Source organism: Dysidea avara, chromosome 1, assembly GCF_963678975.1.
Source record: "Dysidea avara chromosome 1, odDysAvar1.4, whole genome shotgun sequence".
Lineage (NCBI taxonomy): Eukaryota > Metazoa > Porifera > Demospongiae > Dictyoceratida > Dysideidae > Dysidea > Dysidea avara.
In genome coordinates, this window is record NC_089272.1 from 32,212,768 (window position 1) to 32,238,801 (window position 26,034).

The window sequence follows — 26,034 nt, forward strand, 5'->3', positions numbered from 1 at the left end:
ATGACTACCTGTGCTGGAATGATATCAGGGGTGATGGTACTGATGGAGCAGGGCTAAAGTTAAAGAACTGGAGCAATGTGAGATTGAAGCATGCAGCATCCATGGATGCCATTCTGGGGATGTAAAGGAATGCCCCCAGTAAAGATTTCAGATTATAAACACTGTGAGATAGGGTTTTACACTAATCTCAATCTGTTTTGACTGCTGTATCTCAATTTGAACATTTGCCTGAATATACTTGACCAGTTTCTGGAAACCTCAAAACCCCTGTAATGTTGCCCCTGAATGTAGCCACTGCCTCCTTGAACAATAATAAACACAGTATCTGACTTTGTGTCCACACACTAATTTTAGGATTAGCTAATGAGTATATATGATGAGTACACAATTGTTAACACTATAGAGCACTCATTATCTATCATTTCAGCCCTACTATTAAACACCAGTTAATATCTAAAGTTAATCTTGCAAATGTTAAATTCTAAAGTATTTGCAATCAAATTTTAAGATGTCAAAATGATAAGATTCGCTAGTGAAACAAGTTGAGGAATACTTTCCTGCTAAAAACCTCCCCTCAGCATCACATACTGTATGTAGCTATAAATATGCACAATTTTTGAAAGGTAGTGACAATTCATTCAATTCCGGACATCTACTTATACAGGCTATTCATCCAGCACTCACCCATCATAACTCTAGTACATGCATCAAGCACACTAGTGGTATGAAGGTAAGTTTTTAGTGAGTTTGAGGTGAGCTAGGGTTGGAGCGAGCAAAGCAAACATTCCAGAAAATCCGGGCCAGTCTATCTTGGATCAAACTTACCAAAAACTTACACAGACAGTGAAAGACATCTTCATTATGCTTAACAGGCAAACTTAAGGCGACTTCAGCCTTCTTACTATATACAGGTTACTTATTGAATCACATTTATAAGATAGAAAAGTAAGAGATGTAGCTGGCAGCAGTAACACAGTTGGTACATGTAACACACTGGCCTTTGACACTGGTGGTCAGGTTCGAGCCTCACATTTATTTATTTATTTTAATTTTTTCCAATTATTTTTTTCTGTCTAAGTTTTTTTATTACATACAGAACCAGACAGATAGCCCCTTCCTTTTGAAAACCCCACTTATAATTGCCATGCACAAGAAGACATGTCTTGTTAAATGAGCTATCAATTCATGCACAGTACCAAGTGATAATAATGGAATATACATGTAGAGAGACTTCTCATTTCAGGGGTGTAAAAGTACAAATGGCACGATGAGCAAAACACCTACACAGACTTTTTGGTAACAAATATTATGTGACCTGCTAAGTCAAAGCCTAACTTGTTGGCATGTTTTGAATTTCTTTTATGCTTTCTTTGTTGTCTACACAGCTAAAGAAACAATTTCAGCTGGAGTTACATACAGCATTATATGGTAGAAACAGCAAAACAATCAATTTGTAAACCAACTATACTCATAGTACACGCAAGCACTTATTTAATTCAGGTGTACAACTGCCAGCAGAGTTGGGACTTGCCTCATTGCCAGGTTTGAATTTAATATCCCTGCAATGTTTTGCATAATTAATAGACTAATGATAATAAATATACCATCATACAGTAATAAAAATGATATTAACATACTATATTTTCAATAAAAATGTGGAATTTACATGCACAATAGAAGAATACACTGCACATTAATTGCTATTGCAATTCATATAAAAGAAATGTAGGTAATGCAGAAAAATCAAAATACTCTAATAGAGCAATCACTTATTCTAATGTATCAGTCAGGAAATACTGATATACTCTAATAAAACAGTCAGCCTTTAATAAGCATAATCTTGGGTTTGAAAGCATAATATTCAGCACAATGAGCTTAACCTTTAAGTATTGCTCAAAAGTATAATAGGTTATTCTTAAAGCATAATTGGCTCAAACCTACTGATTGTGCATGGTCAATTCATCAAGTGTACCATGTGTCAGTATAACATTAAGGTTTGCACTATGTCCACCCATGAGTATATACAATACAAGCTAGAAGGAAATTGCGCTTAGAAACAAACAAACAAAAAAAAGCAACAACAACAACACATAACTCGTGTGTCATTAATGGTACAGAAATGATACTAAGATATTTTATTCACCATGAACTGTTGTAAATATAAAAATTTTGAGGTGCATACCTTTTGTGGATTAACAAATTTCAGGTTATATTTCATGAATTACTGATAAACTTGCCTGTTTATAGCATAGCTAATCTTGATTTTCAATGATAAAATGTTTGTGGACAGCTAAGCAACCGTGAAAATAACATCCTTTGAAAATTTGTACATATACATGCAGTACTGGTATGCAGTACAGAGGTTGAAATAAAACCATTAAGAGGTGCAATTCTTTCTGTAGCGCACATCTGTTGCCCTAAATGTACAATATTCAACAAGTTTTATTAAAAAAATACAATTATGCAAACAAGACAGGTTTTTGCTCAGCAGGTCACACATACTGTATACAGCATAAACAGTTAACTCATCCTACTTTTCTTATTATCCTTTCTGCAGCAGCAACAGTAGATTACTATAATAATCACCACTACTACTACAATAGCTCCACATATTCCTCCAACTATTACTCCTATAATAATTCCAGTGTTGTCATCACTTGATCCTCCTGTAATACAATGACACACATACATATAATAGTCTCAAGTCTGTAGTATTGTGCAAGTGCTATTTGAACAAGGTCAAGTGTATAATTCATGTTGTAGAAACATGGACAGCCAAACAATGCAGTATCAAAGAAGTCAACAACAAAGCATAAATAACATAAACAATTATCAACTATCTTTCTTTAAAATTCAAAATTGGCTGATATGTCTAGAAATCATATGAACATATGTAAGTCATATAAGGATAATAATGGATTTAAAGTTCAATTAGAAAAAAAAAACAAGGAACCAAGTCCAAGGGAGGTCACCTTCACCTACAATTAGCTAGTGAACATGTAATCCTTAATTCAGTCTGATGAAGTAGGGATTAAATGTTCACTAATGCGTATATCAACAGACCTCCCTTGTTTCTTTACCCTTTTCTATGATCCCTAATCAAACTTTAAATGCAAATTTTTTCCTGATGCTTATTTGTTTACTTTTTTGTAACATTAATATGACTACACATACCGCATCAAAAGAAAGGACTGTGCCAGAGATAATGTCTTTGTCTGAATGTGTGCCCTCAATTATCAATTACTGGGTTGAAAGTGAAGTGGCTAATTACACTTTGCTTTCAGTTACTGTAGGTGCAGCCTGTTACACAGTGCTACAACCCAAGAACAGTAGGAGACGTACCTCTGCAATTAATCCAATCACCAAGGAAAACACACAGATGATTCCTATTTATAAACATAGGGAAGCCATGCGCTGCACTACCATGAATCAACACCTTGGACTGTCAGCAAAAAGAAATGGGACACAAAGGAGAACAAATGTAAGTCCATGATACGTGCATTGTATGTGCTGTGGTATGTCAAAAGGCACGTCTCAGGATGAAGTGACACAGAACAGTGAAAAATCAAGCCAGCAGCCCTAGCTGTTATCAAGTTATGTATGCTTGCCTGAAGGCATCAGGCAAGCAGTAAGTCAGTAGAAATTTCCATTGAATAACAAAATTGAAATTTTGTAACAATCTATTGGAAGCATTTAGGCTCATACTGACAGCACTTTTGGGCTTGGTTATACTGCCAAAGCTTCAGGATAGCCAGTGTGAAGCTGGTTTTTGGGTGATGTTGAGAAACCCAAACCTCCATGATCTTAATATACATCTGTACACGGCCATGTATACTGTACATGAATGCATGAGTATCTGTAATTAGAGGTGCACAAATTTGGAAATTTTCCAATACACCAATAACCGATATATTGGCTACAAAAATTACCAATTCCGATACTGATACAGATATCTGAAAAGAAAAGGTTTTCAGAATGGACACTACAATAAGCATTTAGCCAAAAAGCTTAAAAGGTGGTCACTAAACCTACATAAAGAATTGTGAAAAAGGTAGTGATAAAAAGGTGTGTAAAGTGTGACCAACTGAGGACTTGAGCCCTGGCCATCATGACACTCTTCCAACTTCACACTCACACTTTAACCATTAGTCAACCATAACATACTATACTTTGGACAATTATAGTGCTTATGTGTAATACCTGCTCACATACGTATGCTAAAAAGTCAACTTTTCCCCAATACCGATATTGCTATATCGGTACCAATATATACCAATACCAATATCAATATTGGTGCACCTCTATCTGTAATTTTAATCTACGTATATGCATTCATGAAAGTTAGTTAATATGAAATACACTTTTTGTGAAAAGCAGATCAGGATCCTAAGATGTGTACCCTAAGTTGGTGTTAGTAATTAAGATACACACATATACACACAAACACTTACATACCAGATAATCACACTTACATACCAGTAGTAGGTGTTATTGTGGGTAGCACTGCTATTGTTACAGTTGGTGCTGCTATAGTGTAAAAATGAAACATTTGTATTTGAAAACTTCATTGCATAAAAACTAGTGTTGTTTTAGTACAGCAAATTCATTTTAGTTTAGTTCTAGTTCTAGTACTCCAATTCTGTCATAGTTTTAGTTAGTTTTAGTTCTAGTATCCCAATTCTACCATAGTTTTAGTTAGTTTTAGTTCTAGTGCCCCAATTCCACCAAAGTTTTAGTTAGTATTAGTTCTGGTACCCCATATTTCTGTAATTTAGTTAGTATTAGTTTCATTTTAGTTAGTGTTAGTTTTAGTGTTAGATATCTTCACATATACTAACCTTGGTAGCACCCCCTAAACTTACAGAAACTTTAGATTTGGTGTTTTGATGTTCAGCACTATTTCCACTTACCATTGTGCACAAATGAACAAAATTAATGCTCTAATAGAACTGAGCTTAAATAACCTAAATAGGCAGAATTAATGTTGAATAGCAATGTTTTAGAGGAGGTTGGACACGATACAAACACTTCTGAAATTTATTTCTGTTAATTGCATAATTCTTATATATGACAAGGAGTAAGTGATAGAAGAAATGTTTAGCATGCAATATCCACATCATGTTACCTTGTGCTTCTTAAGATGAACAGCAAATTCTTATTGCAAGGCGGGTGTGTGAGTTTCTAATTCTCTTTTCGATTCTCTGTAAGGCCAAACTAGCGGCGTCCGCTCTTCTTTTTCAATACTCTGAGAGGCTTTGTTAGCATGTACATTGCTTTCTTCGACAATCATTGTGTTTAAATACACGTACATAAGGCGTTCCTATAGTATTACACGTGGATTCCATCCAGCGAATGCTTACACACATGATCCTGTAGATTTCAAGAGAAATTTACGTGCCTGGAGTAGTGGGGTTGAATGGTGTTGACAGGCTGAATAGACTAAACTTGAAGTGCACTCTCGAATGGTATTTGTGAAAACTTCCGTGGACGCTTGGTAAACTTTCAATACAAAATGTATGCACTCATGTGTGCATGTCCAACCTCCTCTGACAATGTTTATGGTAGCATTTGCAGGCATTTGCAGGCATTTTCAGGCATCACCATCTTCAAAGAAAAGTGTTAAGTGGTTATAGTGTACAACACCCTTTTATGTAGGATTGCTTGAGAAACCTTTTAGTTAGCTCTAGTTCTTGAACTAAAAGTTTTAAAGGTTTTGGTTTAGTTCTAGTTTTTTAACCAAAACTTGAAAGAATTTTAGTTTAGTTTTAGTTTTAGAACTAAAATAGACCACAATTTTAGTTTAGTTCTAGTATAAATTGCTGTACTAAAACTAGATTTAGTTCTAGTTCCTTAGAACTAAAACAACACTAATAAAAACTGAATATATGTGAACACATTGCTGTTTATCATGACAAAAAAAAATAGCACTGTTACCATAATTTCCAATCAAGACCAATGCCTGGGCATCTAATAGAGTGTTATTAATTGGTATCTTTATGGATTTCCTAACATTCCTCAAATAAATTCTCCGTATAACTGTACTGTATTTGCCCAATTAAGCACATAACTGTATTGTTAGCAGCATAACTGTACTGCACGACTCATTCAGTACAGTTATGCAGCTGATTAGTACTGTATGGACAATACGATACACAACATCGCTTTGATCATCCCATATAAAGTACAATATATCTCGTTAACTCGAGACATTGCACACCTAATAGGAGTGCACACTATATCCAGAAATCATTAGATTTCTTGATGTTATACTGTCATCTCTCTTCTATTATATAGGGAATCAAATAAATTGTGATTGTGGGATTGAATTTTGCAAACAGCCTGTGATTCTGGGATTCAATTTTAATACATCAACAGTAGTTTGCTTTTTACTTTAGTAAATGTAGTAATTAAAGTAACATAATTAACACTAGTCTCTTAAAATTACTATATTAGCAAAAGTAAAATCAAACTACTGTTTGATGTATTAAAATTGAATCCCACTATCACAGTTTGTTTGGCAAAATTCAATCCCACAATTACAGCTTATTTGGTTCCACATATATAAGAGAAGGGTATAGTAACTGAAGATTTTGTCAATTACATGAGTCTGCATGCTAAAGTAGAACATATTAGTTATACCATGAGCACTCGTGCTTTGCCTGTATATACGCACTCACACTCAGGCCTACAGCCCTCATGCTTGTGCATATATATCAGGCAAAGCATTCTTGCCTGTGGTATAACTATTACATATAAAACCTTATCTGCACCACATGATGTGTTAAAGTTGTCTGGGAGTCAGTATAGTACTTTAAAATGTAATGGGGTCTGAAAAACTGGTCTTATTGCCCATGACCGCACATTTGATTTTCACGAAGAACACAAGCTACAGTACATGAAGAAACTATCAAATTTCAAAAATCAGCCAAATTTTAGTGGTCTGCTTTTGCTGGCTGATTTTCCCATGCATAGTGGTGATTTGAACAAGCAGCTTGGAGCTGTAATGGAGCTTTAGCCAACCTGGGGTTGGCTGTATGTATGTAGCGGTACAGCTCTGTGGTGTTGAATAAAGACCTCTGCTATAAATGTACATTCATTTAGGCCAATTTTGAAACCTGAATGGCCTATAAATTGGCCTAATTCATCTCTAAGCCTTCCTCTTTAATTGCTTTTTTAAAAACAGCCCCTTGGCCTCCTCCAGCTCCCGCCTCTCACCACTTTTGGAGTTTGCCTGATACAGTCAACCTCAGTTTAAATTTGGTAAACATAGCTTCATCCATTGGCAAGCTACAACACACTGAATATTTAAAACTGGCATTTCTCGATATTTTTAAATAGGCGATAAGACCAGTTTTCCCAGACTGGGTCACAAAGGTATTCACCATACATATCAAGCAAAATATCAGTACAGCTAATAGTGATAAATAACTCTCTTACCAATTGTCATTGTTGTAGTTGTTATAACTACTGGACAAGCTGGGGCAAGAATAGTTTCTGTCTGAAATCTGGGTCCATCCAATGTTCGGTCCATCATTACACCATTTGTGATTATCCCTCCAGCTATGATTGAGTATGTCTCCTTACATACTAGACCACTAACTGTCACTGTAGCCATATCATTCATAATAGTGGCTGAAGCTGAAGAAGTGATAATATAAATTTAGTAACAGTACACTGTAGGTCATACATGTACCAGACATGAGGTGAAATACATAAGTATCTTGTACTAAAATATATGAACAGCACACTTCTGAGGGTACTTCACTGTAAAAGTTACATCACCCCAAGCCCGGTATGTACACTTTGGGTAGGATAGAGATCTAAGGCAAATCTTAACATGAGTATGGAAGACTGAACATGTTTTCATTAAAGAGCTGGTTGAAGTTCACACCTTACCATTGCTTCCTGAGATGGACATTAGTGAAGATAACCATGTTGACAAGGAAACTGACCAGTTACTGCCATTGCATGTGTTATGGCATCACAGCAGCATGAGGTACAGGTGTATGAATTATAAAACAGTTTAAAGACACAGCAAGAGCGATTACAATGGCAACAAGTTGTCAAAAATTGTTTATGGTGTAACAGCAGTACAAAGACCAGGCACAGTTTTGCATACGAAACACACCCACAACACAAAATAGCCATTCTACCAGGAAGCTTATCCATCTACATAGGTATTTGGTAAAGTCCATTTGCAGTTTATTTGAAGACGAAATATGCTTGAAATACTTGGGAAAACAGATGAGTGCTAAACGAGGTATGTTCTGGTACCAATGCTTGTAGAAGTTGCCAATTTTGGCAACTCTTGGGAGGAGTCACCTTAAAGTTTCCACCAATGGAAATTTCTGACACACAAGTAAAAGGTCTTATTATCATCGCCAATGCATACAATATCAGGCATAGCAACTTCAGTTTAAAAAATGCTCTACAAAGATATCAATTTGGTTAGTTTGAGCAATCCTTTTTATAATAGCTCATAAACTGTTTGCTTGTGGGATTAATACACCATACTTGCCAAACCTGGAAGAATATGTTTGCCAATTTAGGTTCTATCAACCAGATAAAATTTCAAATTTGGCAAATATTGTTTTGCATAAGTTACCGAAACGACAACTTTATCCCTAAGAATCAAGAGAAAGATGGTGAATAAGAACCTTACATACCTAAAGTCCTCAATTCTAAATTTGACATAGATTAAACTATTGCCTAATCCTAGCCCTATTCTTAACTCTAACTCCTGTACCCAATCCCCTAATCCGTAGATCCTGATTCCCTAGTCCGATCTCCTAATAGGATACCAAATCCCTCAAGCAAAATATTTATAACAAGGGTTTGAGTGATATTACCAAAATTGGCAATAATGAAATTAAGTTTGAAATATAATTGCAGGTAAAAAAAGTTTTGCTAAAATTGGCACTTCATCAAAACTGGCAATATAATGGTTTTGCCAAAGCTGTATAAAGCTGAGTTTTCTGGAAATAGCCAATTGTGTGGTTGAACATACCTGAAACCGATATTTTCTAGACTTCTTCATTCATCCTGATAAACATAGTTACAACATTAAACTGTACCTCTCATAATTGAAATGCTTTAGGCATGTTATAAAATGAATGGAGTGGTGAAACTCATGTTAGTTTGGGTGACTTTAGGCTATAATATTAGCCTGCAATATGTTTAGGAGAGTGTAACAAATCAATGATCGAAACTGAGATTTGCAATTCCTGAGATATTTCTGCTGGCAAGGTTTGAAACATTTTAAGAGCCCACAAGGAGGTCTTTTAGTGGATTTTGAAGGCCTCATTATCTTCCAAAGATCAAATCATTTTATGCATATGTACATTTAAATATACGAATTACGTACAAGATTTAGGGAATCAAAATATGCTGTATAGACCTTGTGCGTGCCAAGGCATGGTCTGGCAAAAAACAGGAAAAAGTTGGTACGGCTTCAAGTTTCACGATAGTTTACGAGAAAAGTGAGGGCAAAGTATCGAACATTCTATTGCAAAAACCTTCCCTAGGCGGAATAACTCGACATGCAGCAAATATGTTATCAAGACACACGGTATGTCATGCGGCCAAGAAAGCTGGCGACCACACCATGAATATATTTAAAGGAAGAAAGAAAACTGCTTTTTCATGCATGCATAGCTCCATGGCTCCTACTCCAAAGCACACCATTTTTGCGTTATAGCTGTCCCCCAGGTGGGGTACGCCACACAGCAAATTTGATTAAATTCGCAACAGCCATTTGCAAGATATGAGCATCCAAAGTTTCATTTAAATTTCTTTGTTTTTTTTTTCTTATGCTGTACGGGAACTATGGGGGCTTCGATTTCTTTTCGCACACTTTGCAAAACTTGTTATAAAATGCAAACGTGTAACTCTATTGCCTCGATCTTTGGTACAAATGAAGAGCGTGTAATGGTGGATTCACATACCAAGTTTGTTGTGAATCTGAGGAACTTTCCAGGAGTTATATGTATGAGCGTTTATTCACATAAAAAATGATTAAATTTCTGTCACGGCTACAGGGTAAACCAAGTATAGAAATAACTTAAAAATTGGTGTGTAGATGGGCTAGCAGTGCCTTTTGATAGTCTGAATAGCAATAGTGTTACAGCGACAAAGTTATAAAGCAAAAACCAAGCAAGTGTAAAATCGTGGGATTGAGATACTCCAATAGAGCAGTCACTGCGGGGTAAAAAAGTGTGCAAAAAATTGCAATAAAAAAAGCTTACCAGAGTTCGAACCAGGGACCTCCATACCTAACACCTGCATCCTTAACCACTGAACCACTGCTACCTTGGCTGATTACCTCACTTAATTTCTGCTTTATAAATGAAATTTCTAGTTGAAATCTGCTTATAATCAAACATTTGTAATTTCATATATCTACCAATAGAAGTACTAGATTGTTCTAGAACATTCTATGTATATTCTATTAGAAGTCCTCAAAAATGTGCACTCTATTAGAGTATTATATTAAATCATGCAATGAATAAATTTATAAGTCTGTCTTCAATAATCATCATTGTATCTAAATAGAAAAGAAGATGTGGGAGTAAAAACAAACCTCAAAGTCAGCCATGGGCTGGTTTTGGGGCTTTGTAACTGAAAGTACAAAAAGAAGTGAAATCCACACAGCCATTGTTAAAATTTATTAGCATTAACATCATTGCAGCCATTTCTTGGCTGTCACCTTTGATTTCACAACTTTTTCACCCAGGCTTTTTAAGGCCACGCCATTTTTTTACAGCTTGGCTGTTTTTGTGTGGATACACTTTTACCTAGTAACTTACTTTATACCAGCGCTACTCTATCTTTTAGCACGATTCCTTCGTATTAGCATAAAAAAATTTTTGTAGGCATAGAAAGCATACGTTTTTTGCCCTCAAAAAATGGTGGTTGCATTATTTTGATGATGTAATAAAGTTCCATACCTTAGCGCGCACATGGTCTATACACATACGTACTTATATAGCACAAACAGTAGATGTGGTTTATTATTTAAACACTGTAAAGCTCATAATTACGTATAACATGTATGTATCCATGCTGTGTAACATATACGTATGGTAGAAAACTGTTGCGTATAAGTATAACTTGACTTTAGACCACACACACTGTATATGCCAAATACACATACTGTACTTCAACACTTGTTAGTGATTGTAGACACATGTACATACTGTAAGTACTGCATATACCTGTATACCTTGTAAATACAATGTATAAACATTACCTGAAACGGTACTGTCATCATTACGAGCAATTACTTCACAATAATCAGCTGTACTACTAGGGCTAACATCACATTCAACTTCTGCACTATAAGTCATTGCTGGAGTATTTCCTTCAAGCACCGTTGATGTGGTTGCTTCTACTACAGAGAACACTGTGGAAAAAATAGACATTCAGTGTGCGTATGTACAGTACATGTGTGATTCTGTGTAATGGAAGCATTTTACTTTCCTTAAATTCCCCTTAAATGATTTTTGCCCTTATTAGGAAAGTCACATGTGGTAAGAGCCATCATATGCCCTATGGATGAGATATACATTATATCTTAATTCAAAGTCATTTGCATTATTAAGATGGATACAAAACTACATGTACGTAGCATGCACCAAATTGAAGGTCCTAAACATGTACAAACAATACATATACAGTGTCGAGGTGATATAATTGTATTTTTGTAACAAACATTCTGTCACGGTAAACCAGCATCGATTACTAATGTGCATGGTAATAAGGGGTCATTAATTTCTAACACCACCATTACACAACCCATGATACAAATACTCAAATGGTCATTGTGCAGATCTCTGTTTGTACACAGGTTCTAATAGTTCTTGTGCATCAACAAATTAAAAGCAGAAGTTTTGTATGACAACAATAACAAGTGAAATCACGTGCACAAGATTTCGACCTATCAAATTCATTCACTTTTTAACTTTATAGCTCCTATACCCAAAACTACACATTCATCGAAAGTGTGTTCACTGGACTAGTTGGAGTTTAAATTAAATGAATGCTGTAACTACAGCAGCTTACTTACTGTATTACAAAGTGATGAAGAATAGTGACTTGCATTTCTGTGTTTCAAAATTCTTGCCATCTGTTTAATTTTGATTGTGGTCTATGTGAGTCATATACGATGTGATAGAAATTTATGGAAGTTCTGAAGTGAATGGAACTTGTTGCAAGTTGAAAGGAGCAACTACCATCGAGTTATATAAAGGTACAGTATATGTAAAGGGTTTGTGTGTTTCCTTATCAAAAAGTTATTTATATCGCCTCACCATTTAGCATCAGGGTAAAACCTTAGGTATCATCAAGGATAAAATCCTAGGTGTCATCAAGACACACGGTAGTGTGTCGTGCGGCCCAAGAAGCCGGCGCGTAACACCCGTGAGTATATTGACAGGAAGAAAGAAAACGCAATTTTCGCACCTCCGTAGCTCTGTGCTTCCTTGATGAAACAAGACGATTTTTGCTGTGGACATTCCCTCCAACTGCAGCACTCCACATTCCAAATTTGAGCGAAATCGCTTCGCGCGTTCCCGAGATATGCGACTTCAAAAATTGGCTCAGTTTCTTGGTTTTTTTTTCTTCTTATTTTTCTTTTTCTTGTCGCACACTTACAAAAACTGCTATAAAACGCGAACGCGTTATCCGATTGCCTTGAAATTTGGCACACAGAAGGGAGATATAAAGGCGCATCTCGGTACCAACTTTGGCTGGAATACGATAAACAGGCAAAGAGTTATGAGCGATTATTCACGAAAAATAACACCAATATGTTGTCACGCCTACAGGGTAAACCGCGTATGGGAAGAAGCTGAAAATCGGTGGGTGAATAGGTTAACTATTGAACCTCAAACCTTTTGTGGTTTGAAAGAAATCGAGCTAAAAACCAGGAAGATACAACGAAAAAACCAACAGTGTGTAACAATTACGCAATCGAGATAGCTAATAAAAAAACGACTGCTTGCCACGCCTACCAGATAAACCGCTTAGGGTAATGCTTTGAAAATCGTTGTACAGATGGAGTAATCATCTTAGAAAGGCTCATCAATGGTGTAGAAGAATAAGACTTAAAGCCACGGAGTTATAACACGAAATCCAACTTGGTGCGGCAAGTGCGAGATCGAGATACTCTAATAGAGCAGTCATCCTAATAGAGCAGTCACCCTGAAGAGAATTCAAGAGATCAGCTAGAAATAAGAAACCTGTATAGAGATCAGCTACACAAAAGTCACCCTGTAGAGAGATCAGCTAGAAGAAGTTACCTTGTAGGGAGTTCATGCAACTATGAAAAGAGATAGTTCAGCTAGAAAAAATCACCTTGTATTGTTCAGCTACAAAGAAACCACCATGTAGAGAGTTTAGCTACAAACAAATCGCCCTGTGGAGAGATCAATAGAAGAAGTTACCTTGCAAAGAGTTCAGCTACAAAGAAACCATCATGTAGAGAGTTCAGCTACAAACAAATCTCCCTGTAGAGAGATTAGCTAGAAGAAGTTACCTTGTAGAGAGTTCAGCTACAAAGAAACCATCATGTAGAGAGTTCAGCTACAAACAAATCTCCCTGTAGAGAGATCAGCTAGAAGAAGTTACCTTGTAGAGAGTTCGGTTTCAAACAAATCACACTGTAGAAAGATCAGCTAGAAGAGGTCACCTTGTAGAGAGTTCAGTTACAAAAAAAACCACCATGTAGAGAGCTCAGCTACAAACTAGTGACCTTGTAGAGACATCAGCTAGAAGAAGGTACCTTGTAGAGAGTTCAGCTACAAAGAAACCATTCTTTAAAGAGCTCAGCTGCAAACAAATCACCTGTAAAGAATTCAGCTACAAATAAATCACCCTGTAGAAAGATGAGCTAGAAAAAGTTACCTTGTAGAGAGTTCAGTTACAAAGAAACCACCATGTAGAGAATTCAGCTACAAACTAGTGACCCTGTAAAGACATCAGCTAGAAGAAGTTACCTTGAGAGAGTTCAGCTACAAAGAAACCATTATTTAAAGAGCTCAGCTGCAAACAAATCACCTATACAGAATTCAGCTACAAACAAATCACCATGTAGAGAGATCAGCTAGAAGAAGTTAACTTGTAGAGAGTTCAGCTACAAAGAAACCACCATGTAGAGAGTTCAGCTGCAAAGAAATCACCCTGTAGAAAATTCTGCCAAAAACAAATTGCCCTGTAGAAAGATCAGTTAGAAGAAGTTACCTTTTAGAGAGTTCAGCTACAAAGAAACCATTCTGTAAAGAGCTCAGCTGCAAACAAATCACCTGTACAGAATTCAGCTACAAACAAATCACCCTGTAGAGAGATCAGCTAGAAGAAATTACCTTGCAGATAGTTCAGCTACAAACAAATCTCCCTGTAGAGAGATCAGCTAGAAGAAATTACCTTGTAGAGAGTTCAGCTACAAACAAATCTCCCTGTAGAGAGATCAGCTAGAAGAAATTACCTTGTAGAGAGTTCAGCTACAAAGAAACCATTCTGTAAAGAGCTCAGCTGCAAACAAATCACCTGTACAGAATTCAGCTACAAACAAATCACCCTGTAGAGAGATCAGCTAGAAGAAATTACCTTGCAGATAGTTCAGCTACAAACAAATCTCCCTGTAGAGAGATCAGCTAGAAGAAATTACCTTGTAGAGAGTTCAGCTACAAAGAAACCATTCTGTAAAGAGCTCCGCTGCAAACAAATCACCTGTACAGAATTCAGCTACAAACAAATCACCCTGTAGAGAGATCAGCTAGAAGAAATTACCTTGCAGATAGTTCAGCTACAAACAAATCTCCCTGTAGAGAGATCAGCTAGAAGAAATTACCTTGTAGAGAGTTCAGCTACAAAGAAACCATTCTGTAAAGAGCTCAGCTGCAAACAAATCACCTGTACAGAATTCAGCTACAAACAAATCACCCTGTAGAGAGATCAGCTAGAAGATATTACCTTGTAGATAGTTCAGCTACAAACAAATCACCCTGTAGAAAGATCAGTTAGAAGAAGTTACCTTTTAGAGAGTTCAGCTACAAAGAAACCATTTTGTAAAGAGCTCAGCTGCAAACAAATCACCTGTACAGAATTCAGCTACCAATAAATCACCCTGTAGAGAGATCAGCTAGAAGAAATTACCTTGTAGATAGTTCAGCTACAAACAAATCACGCTGTAGAAAGATCAGTTAGAAGAAGTTACTTTGTAGAGAGTTCAGCTACAAAGAAACCATTTTGTAAAGAGCTCAGCTGCAAACACATCGCCTGTACAGAATTCGGCTACCAACAAATCACCCTGTAGAGAGATCAGCTAGAAGAAGTTACCTTGTAGATAGTTCAGCTACAAACAAATCTCCCTGTAGAGAGATCAGCTAGAAGAAATTGCCTTTGTAGAGAGTTCAGCTACAAAGAAACCATCATGTGGAGAGTTCAGCTGCAAAGAAATCACCACTGCCCAAATTTCAAGGCAATAGCTCTTTCCAATCTGAAATTATCAATTGTCAAAGTTGGCAAATTGGATGTGTGTGGAAGGCCCCTTTTTGCAAATCCGGTCACATATGTATTATATATATAATTTGTACATTTACTGATAAAATATTTAAAGTATATCTACTTCATCTTTACTTCTTCCTGTAGTAAAGAAAAAAAACATAGGTTAAAAAAGTCCCAAAGCTGGCCATAGGCCGGCTTTGGGGTATACAAATACAAAAAGAAATGAAATCTAATCCAAAACAGCCAAGCTGTAAAAAAAGTGTGCGGCCCTCAGAAAGGCTATGGTGAAAAAAGATGTGAAATCCAAGGTGGCGGCCAAGAAATGGCTGTGATGGTAGGTTAATGGTAAAAATTTTAATAACGACAATTCAGGTGAATTTTTGTGCCGCTTCACAAAATTTACCTGAATTGTCATTATTAAAATTTTTACCATTAATCTACCATCACAGCCATTTCTTGGCCGCCACCTTGGATTTCACATCTTTTTTCACCATAGCCTTTCTGAGGGCCGCACACTTTTTTTACAGCTTGGCTGTTTTGGATTAGATTTCATTTCTTTTTGTATTTGTTTTAATACTTGTTACATCATTGAGTAGAATGACATAAATTGTGTAGCCATTGCTTTGACAGTTAAAGTGTTTTGTGTAAGACATGCATATATTATTAAGTTTAAATCCAGTTTTCTGGACAATGTGGGTTAAGAATAAGTTACAAGTTTTCTCATAGTACACAAGCTCCAAGCTACATAGACTACAGTATGCATGTTTGTGACTTACTAATAGCATCTTGAACTCCCAGACTAGTTCCTCCTGATCCAAAGTCATTGTAAGCTGTTACACTAACAATAACAGAACCATCTACTGCTGGTAGTGTAATAACATGGGGACTAGACACAACTGTATCACTATCAGCTGTTATGTTAATTCCAGAATATGAAACCTCATAAAGTATAGGTAGTGGTACTGCATTAGGACCATAGGCTAGATCCTGGTAAATGAAAAAGAGATTACAAGTGTATACAGTTGTTTTTAATTATAAACAGAAGTATAGATTATGTATGCGCATACAGACATGAGTAGTAAACAAATGAAATAAATTATGCACATAACAAGTGTAATTTTAAGGAACAATAATTATAATACCTCGATAAAAAGTATTGAAACAAGTTAGTAGTACGTAATGTTACTGTAAAACAATAAAAAGTGACTATCCCTACTGTACCGCAGAGATTTTACAAATGTTGAGTAGGGACATTTGCTTCTTAATGTCGTACTATTTTGATACAGCTTGCTAAAGTGCTTTTTGTTGGGTATAAATATTGTCTCTACTCTAGTTTAAAATTCCTGATTATTCTTATACTGACATCTTATACCCTTGTATACCACAATCATGCAACAAATAAATGGTTAGTGTTGGTCTCAGCAAAAGATGGGTTAAGTAGAATTCTAGGAAAACAGGTACGGAAAGAAAGAACAGGAGCGACCAATGGAAATGCCTGATAAAGGTCAGCATGCCAATGTAAAGACTGGATTTTACAGCACGATGCTTCTTTGCAGCATTGTTGTATCCTTTCGCTAAACAACTGAAACACTCTAATAGAGCAGTCAAGAATGTTTTGTTAACTATCCCACAAGGGATCTGCATGCATTTGAATATAGCTGGTATAGATTAGATATACTAACTAGCTAGCTACAGTAAGCCATCAGCACTGAAAACTAGCTACTCTTGAAAACTAGCTACTCTCTTAAATATTTTGAAAGATTCTACCACTGCAGTACATGAAGAGGTTTCTATATATATTATAATAAACTGACAGTGCCTGCATATAAAGTGGGAAGTTGTACCGCCTCAGGGGTGTAGGCAGGGGGTTCAGATGGTTTGGACAAACCCCCCTTTCAGAGGTAGATTTTTAAAATTAAAAATCACACCAAATCTTACAGCCCAGGAGCTCTCCAGTAGCTAATTGCCCACTGGTGCTCCTCTTGAGGGTCACATCACATTAATACTGAACCATTACAAATTATATCTATTGCATCATGTGATCAATTGCGCATGTGATGCATGGTTGAAATGGTGGGAGTGAAATGGCAAAGGACTGTTCAAATGGTCGGTTGAGACATATTACAAGGCAGCAGCTGCTAAACTTGAGTAGCCATGTTATACATGTGTCAGGTTAGCACAAACTGTGAATATTGTTGATGTATATTTACCTGATGAATGGTTTGTTTATTTGTTACATGTTGTGGGCACGTAATGTCTTGAACATATTAGAGTGCAAGCCAAGTCTGAAGTTATAGACCATCAGCAGGAGGACTGGCAGAGAACAATGTATAGCAGGAAAGAAGTATTGCCAACTAAGGGACTTGCAGTGTGGAGAGCTTCCGTGTGCTAGGAAATTGAAGTTGGCGGTCAGTCAGTTGCTGACTGGACATGAAGATTAGTTAGTTTTACAATAGGTTTATAGATTCTATAAGCTGCATAAACAGCAGTGTGTAGGTTTTAGCTACAGTAGTTAGATGCACAAACAGCACGTTTTAATGTTACTGCTTAATGGAACATTTTAAAAGGAGTAGCTAACTTTTAGTGTTGATGAGTTAGCTAGTATGTATACTTAATCTATGCCAGCTATATAGTCCATCAATTCACAGACTTTCAATACAGGTCCCTGGTGAGATAGTTAACCAACATTCTTGACTGCTCTGTTAGAGTGTTTTAATGCAGGTGATTGCTCTAATAGAGTGTTTCGATTGTTTTAGTGAAGGATACTACAATGTTGCATAGAAACATTGTGCTGTAAAACCAAGCCTGTTTATTGATGTGATGACCCTTTCTGTTGCTCCACTTGCTTGTTCCCGTTCCCACTTTCCATTCTCGTCCTGTTCTCGTTTTTCTAGAATCCTACTTACTCCAAAAACTGTGTCTAGAAAATGCAAGCAGTCATTGACTAACAAGTGTTTAATGGCACATACAGTAGCTGCAAATCACTAAACTACATATGTTCACCTATACATGCCATTGCCATGGGTTTGCCACATCCTAGTTGACAGTACTTCAAGCATAAGTTTTAGTGCATACTGTTCTTTAAGCAGCCCATTTCCTGGTGGCAGGGGATATCAATGGAAACACGTGTACTCTAATTTGTTGGTGCAAAAATGTTTTGTAACATGTATACCTGTTGCTGGAAGCCATGCCATGCTTGACATTGTAAAGGAAATTGTGCATGTATGCATGTACCGTATTTCTATATTATAAACTGTTAAAAATATTTCATCAAAGCTAGCATCTGACGAAAACCAATTACGCGGAAAATTTTTACCAACGTAATATTCGAAAAGTTGAATGGATTCAGTTAACTGCTTTCTGGCCACCTGGATCGAGGCTTGGCTATTGGTGTGTAAAGCATATGTCTTCGCTGCAGTCTTTTAAAAACAAAGGCCTCCCTCATTCTAGGAGAGAGGGGAGCTGTATTCGTCTATTTCATCGCACATTGGTAGCTAATGAAGCCATTCCCTGATAGACAGCTACTACAGGACACATTAAATGAAGTATATATGTGACTGAATTTGACAAAACCCGGATTCGATGCACAAAGCTTCGTTAGGATATATGGCGATTTTAAGTAATCATTGTGTAATAACTTCCCAGTGCCTACAGCTGTGCAAACAAAATTTGCACCAAGTATGCATCTATTTACTAGCTATCACTGAGTGGGTGTATACATTTCTGATACCCAAAATTAGCCCTGTTTTGGGCAGCTTTTCTCGAACGGCTAATAATATCACAGGTGGTAGTAATAGGGTGGGAGGGTGGGAGGGTGGGAGGGTGGGGGGCGGTGCGTGGGCTTAATATAGGGGTATAAAATGAAGCAAGAAGACGATTGGAATCCAGAGGCCAAGTTTGGGCTCTCCATGGCCCTCCATGGCCCTCAAATCACTCCAAATTGAGTGAGAACACTATTGGCGAGCTCTCTGTGAAGTCCCAGCTCACTACACACTATTATCACAAAGCCATGGCCATTCAATGGCACCAATCTCCCACTCGTGGCTTTGACAGGGCCGGAAGAAAGCTGCCACAGAAACCAGACTTGCCAGTCCTGAAGGAAGTACAGTGTGGAATATGATAGTGTATTAGGCCAGCAATCCATTTCTGGTAAAAATGTAAGTTTGATTTTGTGTGTGTGGAAGCCTTGTTATGTGAAATCCGGTCACATATGTACAAATATGCAAGTTGCATGGAATGAGCTTCTAGCTACAGAAATTCCACTCCAGTCCATTGCTTGATTGCGAGTTCAGTGACTTGTGATGGACAACTTCTGAATTGGAGTGCAGCCTCCATGGAACATAGACACCACACTTCAGTTTCGCTGCTTGTCATTCTCCTACGTATATGCAAAAAAGGCTGTAGAGAATTAATAAAGTTACGTAATTCATTGTTAAAATTTTTTCGTCGCTTGAGGACACAGGTGAAAATATTTTAACATGAAAATTAAACTAGTGAAAATTTCTCACAGCTTATATTTATAGAAATACGGTATTGGATACTTATCGATAAGTCAAATATTTCTTCTTACGTAACTGAATTGGAAACATTTCTGTGAGACAAGTAGGGTTGTACAGTAGCTGTAGCCAGTTTTCTGCTATGGATGACTGAATGTATCAGTTGGGCAAGCAGGCAGGCATGCAGGCAGTAGAAAATTCCATTAAATAATCTTTTTACAAAATTTTGTAGCAACTTACGTAAATTAAATTACTGAGCAATGCTCATTGAAATTTCCAACAATTGCGTACACTGTACACTGTACATAATGTAGTGTAGATGATACAGGAGTACAGCGTACTTACAGTGTTATCAAGACTCACGGTAGTGAGTCGCGCGGCCAGTAAAGCAGAAACGCGCGCAGCAGACAATAAATGACGCGTCCACTACGTGAGGATTTTACAAGAACGAACGTTGTCAAATTCGGCCTTCCTGTAATCCACCCGTCACTTACGCTATCCCTCTGAAACTCTGCAGTTGAACTCATCGTGTCACTAGTAACTACCACACAAGCAGTGAAGCAAATCCATGCTGATTGTTTCGCGATCGAGGTTGCCGACATCAAAGGGGAAGTTTCATTTTTTTTATCGCATGCGGTTAGACGCAGCCGCAGGTGTATGCCTTGCGTTCCTCTGTGCATTCCGAACATTGATCGCCCTGTTATCGCTTCAGTATTCACTCAATCACCTCAAGATTCACATCATCGATTTCACTATACATGATTACCCTACAGTCGTGATTTCAGCACCAAACGAAGTTACAGTCGTCCTCAGTCGACCTAGAGGCCAAATACAAATCCCAGATTGTTGTTTTCCGCAATACTCGCTTGGCATGTAGGGCAATGTGTCTTTAAACTGTTCTGAAAGTTTCGTTCAGATTGAAACATTTGTTTTCGAGAATGGCTAGTTTGAAATTTGAATTCAGTCGCCCCAACGTAATTTGCTCTCTAAGAATTTTACTCGGAATTTAAAGAATGACGCAGAGCACAACTGCGGTCACTGGGTATCGATGAACTGGCGCTCTATGTAGTTAATCAGTACATATAGCCACCAAGAAGTGTGCTGCCATAGATTATAGTCCATAGATATAATCTATGGTGCTGCATAGCGTAAGTGACCGATTATCGAACAAGGTTTATACTTTACTTCATAAATGTCTCCAGGAAAGTATCAACCTGGAAATTTCAGCAGGAGGTAGCGCCTTTCTCGTAGAATACCTCACGTAAGCTGGAGCAATAGTATCCGATTAGTGTCCGTGTTATGAGTGGATTTCTGCATTCCGTAAAATATGAATTATCGAACACCGATACCTATTATCGAACGCCCCCCGGCCCATTAATTTCCGTTAATCAATTATCGAACGTTTTGCACCTTTTCTTCTCTGGTAACCTCAGTGCAACCTATACACTCTTGATTATTGTATCAACGTATTATCTGAAGTACCATGATACTGTAACTGAAATAGTTTTGATACAAGCATTCACTTGTGAGTTACAACGGCGAGTCGTTTAGTGTTAAATACGTACAGTGAAAAATCAGCACATTACGAACAATAACACAGTCTTATCATCTTTGCTTACAGCAACCCCTTCTGTACAGTCTTCGTAGATATATCTTTTACTCAGAAAAACGTGAACAGTCGGCCAATTCCGCCGCCAAAGTCACCCTCGAGTTGTAGTTCTTTCACGGCAATTTCTGTGTTCTTTTTCTTCATTTCTCCGTCAGTGGTGATGAGTATCAAGACTGTTGTAATGTCCACACATAAACTCTAAAGGATGGAATACTCAGTAAGAATAGGCTACACTATTGGAATTCTCCATATAAACACCTTACGAGTATGCGGAATATAATTGTAAACTTCCGAATACGTTACGTGATTTTTATGTTCGATAATAGGTACCGTTCGATAATCGGTCACTTACGCTACCATCCTTCGTTTTGAAATTAGTCGCCCCACATAATTTGTCCTCTAAGGGCGCAGCTTAAAGAATGACACAAGAGTACAACTGCGGTTACCAGTTGTTGACACAAGCTGTGAGTAATTAGCACATGTAGCTAGCTTAAAAGGAAGTGTGCAAAATCGCCTAATACAATTGTCACTATGCATTATTGCATTTTATAGCACCCCCACACAAAATTACACATGTAATTACAACATACAGAGGAGACACATGAATACCAAACACTTTTCACAACAATAATGTAAGAATTGTACAATAATAACTGTAATATAACTGCTATACAAATGTTTTCCAGTGGCCCGCCATGGTAGCAAGTCTCACATGACGGCATGTATATTCATCCAAACACAATGGGAGTAACGAGTAAGTATGATGACAACAAGTTGGCATGACTCCATTTGTAGAATCCAGATGAGTGGGTGTGGCTCCAGTATGTCTAAACAGTTAACAAACATTCCTGTTATAAATACGTGCTAGAGTTGCAATATAATAGTATAGTATTTAAATGCAATAATACATAGTCTCCATTGCATCACTATCAAATGACACTAAGTGGAGGATATTGTTGCATCTCTAGTATGTACACTCTATCAGTACAACCTATCTTAATGGCCACCAGTATAGAAAGACAACCACTCTTGAAAAGTCAATTCCAATTGAGAATTTATTATATAGTTATACAACGGCCACGAGTGCTCTGCCTGATATAAACGCAAGAGCCTGAGGGCCGTCAGGCCGAAGGCAAGTGCGTTTATACAGGCATAGCACGAGTGCACGTTGTATAACTGTTATGTACCACTCACCTAATAGGTGGGGAGAGTCTGACAAGACAGCTGTAACACTTATAAAGGCCAGGTTTCTAACATCGATTGTGGGTAACCAAGCTGGACGTTGCGATGACGTCCCCCCTGCAGTACTGCAGCCACCTGAGATATTGAAAGTTAGTACGCTATGGGATAATTATATCACTAACTTGCATTCGCTGTTCGACTCTCATCATGTAGTGCTCAGCATGCCAGCGCGCCATATAGACTAAGCACCAGACTAATCACCATAGTGATTCTCTCGAGCGAAAAAAGCAGCTAAATAGACGGTTTAAGTAAACAAAACCTAACTACTAAACGATGCTAGTCTAATTCTTACTATTCACACTGGCTAAACTCGAATCTGGTGGCATGAGAAAACTGGTTACCACAATCGAACGTAAAGGTTAGTATTATTTAGAATATATTTGTTTTATTGAGTCATTGTCGAAGTGGACTACAGTTTAATCTGTGCTAAGATGGCACCAGACTAGTAAGGTGTATAAGTACGTTTTTATATATGTAGACTAGAGTTGTGGCCACCCGCGTTGGCTTTTTCGATCGCCATTGGCTGCTTGTAAACATTATACGTATTGGTGACTTTATGGCCCACAATCGACCTTTACATGTCAGGCTATAAAAGAATTCGAGTGATCTGTGAAGTGTCTTTCCACCTATTAGGTGAGGTGTCGTAGTAGTCTTCGCCACCGGCACTTGTGTTATGCTGCACAAAACCGCAGCCAGTGCAATATCTGTATATTGCACTGCGGTCAGTGCATTATAACTTATAATGCACTTGTTGTGGTCTACAAAACTGCAACCAGTGCGTTATAAGTTATAATGCACTCGCTGCGGTCTGCAGCAGTGCAATATACGAATTATGGCACTGGCGGTGCCTTTGAACTGCCCACGCAGAGTGGTACATACACTGTTACCTGCTGAATGAGTGAAGGTGGCAATAAACAAGTTCCACCGTAATTTATACACGTTATCTGATCCTGTATATTCTCGTCAGTGGATGAGATCCACTTGGCCAGGACAAAATGTGACTCAAGTGCCCTGGATGATCCATACTCAACCAACTTATGACCCAGTGGCACAATGGAACTGACTATTTTATAGAAAATACAATTATATTTATTTCTAAGATGTGTGGATGTGTGGACACATTACAACACATTACATGTACATACAAGACATGCTACGTACTGTTTTAGCATTTCAAGTCACCACATTATGCACGTACCAGTCAACAATGCTTCATAGTGCCCATCAGTAAACCTGAAGAAAAGTTACGAAAAATAAAAAATTCACATAAGTACAATGAAACCTCATTAATATGGCAGGCTGTGGAACCCAAAAATTTGGCCTGAATAACAAGGTGGCCTTATTAATGAGGTCATAAGTAATGCTTAGCTATATTTGGGACCTACTAGAGGTGGCCAATATAATGAGGTGGTCTTATTAAAGAGGTGGCCACTAAGTGAGGTTTCACTGTACATATAGTTCACAATATTGTGAACAATATTAATGGTTAACAATGTACACTGAAACCTGCAGGTCACTTCTTGTGGAAGATTGCTCTCTACACAAAATGACACATTCAGAGATTGTATTTAGATGGATGATACAGTAACGCATTGTGACTTCAATACTCGTGATGTGTCACTGCTAGGCAGCAACCATATACACGGCACTGCCACATCGCACTTGCTCGAACGCACAATTTTGCTAAAGATTTTACAAATTGATAATTAAGGGGTGTGGCAACTAGCTGTTTCGCTCGCAAGACTGTGTGGCAGCTGTTTCCCTTCTGTACAAGTGGCCACCAAGACAGGTCCACTGTGGATGAAAGCCAGGCATTAGATATTTGGTATTTCATGTGTTGAAGACATTCCAGGGCTTCTGGTAGTCTCAAATCTCACCACAGTTTAACTCAGGCAGTGTTGTGGTCACCACTAAACTACTGGAATGCTGTGTTATGTTCATCTTATGCTTGGCTACTATATTGTAGAACTGAAATGGATACTCTGAAAAATATATCCTATGGATACTGACTTCATCACTTTCTTCATCAGGAGCTTATAAGGACCAATAGTGAAACTTTTTACACTTGGGGCTGACAGTCAACTGCCTATGTCTGAAGCAGTGCTTTTGGTGCTCTAACAGATTGGCTGCCCCCTTGCTGCCAGCACTCACTGTCTCATACGCTGTCATACACTAAATCCATCTCTATAGCCAGTTAGAACAGCATGCTTCTTACCTTTTTTTAAGGCCGCATAATGCAGCCACCTCTTTAAAAGGCAAGGTCAGAAAATTTTGTCCCTACGGCCTGAATAATGACTAGTTTTCACTGTACTATTAGTGATTAGTGATCATGGGGGAATATTTATTAAGATACTAAGATATACAAACGCTACAACCTCTAAATGTAGCAGTAAATGTTTTACCCTGGTCCAATGTCTCGTAATAATCGTGACTTCGTGAGAGACTCTACTGTGACAAATACATGTTTATCATGATATGTGCTATAATCGCCTTTTTACAATTAAGTTTTACAACACAAATACATGTATAGTTAAACTCACCAATTGCGACTAAATCCCTTCAACATGAAAAGACAAGTAATGAGACAACCTTGGAGACAACAGCCACACAAGCCTATTCTGGTGCGTTTATTTAGTAGTAATATACGTTTATTTACAACAGGACATAATTACGCGCCCCTCTATTGTCTCTGTACATACTTGCCTTTTCTTTACTATACTCATTTCATTTCACAAGATCTCTTGGCAGGGGCGTAGCTTCTTCACTTGAATTAGTCAATGCTTGAAGTAGATCGAGATACTCTAATAGAACAGTCACATTTCTACAAGTGCCATATTTTTATATTGTAAAGTCTGTAAGTAGCTAGTAATTTGAACTATACAATCCGATGCTAAGCAGAAGTTGTAACTATGCTAAATATTGATTGCTGTGTTACAGCTGGTTTGTGACTGCTCTAATAGAGTATCTTGATCGTTTCAATGCAGTACAAGATGAAAGGCAGAGTTGTTAAGGGTTTACTAGTTAAAATGGGTGTTAGTTGACTGCAGTTGCATGCCACTAACAGGGCCATCCAGAGAAATTAGAGTGCCCAGGGAAAAGAGTTAAAGAGGGGCCCAGGGGCAAGGAAGGGTCTAGATCCTGACTGCTCTATTAGAGTATATCGATCTTTCTTTAAACAGGTAT

At 37.6% G+C, this 26,034-nt stretch overlaps 1 protein-coding gene across 3 annotated transcripts in view; it reads right to left on the reverse strand.

Annotated features, from left to right (window-relative positions):
- Window positions 1-26,034, reverse strand: part of LOC136261994 (mucin-5AC-like) — a 48,089-nt gene that overhangs the window by 3,288 nt on the left and 18,767 nt on the right. For all 3 annotated transcript variants that reach the window (XM_066056115.1, XM_066056125.1, XM_066056134.1), the window contains 5 exons: window positions 16,281-16,491; window positions 11,249-11,401; window positions 7,438-7,638; window positions 4,477-4,527; window positions 2,535-2,666 (listed from right to left, as the gene is read on the reverse strand). In XM_066056115.1, the coding sequence (XP_065912187.1) occupies window positions 2,535-2,666; window positions 4,477-4,527; window positions 7,438-7,638; window positions 11,249-11,401; window positions 16,281-16,491 (748 nt within the window). The remainder of the gene's footprint in view (window positions 1-2,534; window positions 2,667-4,476; window positions 4,528-7,437; window positions 7,639-11,248; window positions 11,402-16,280; window positions 16,492-26,034) is intronic.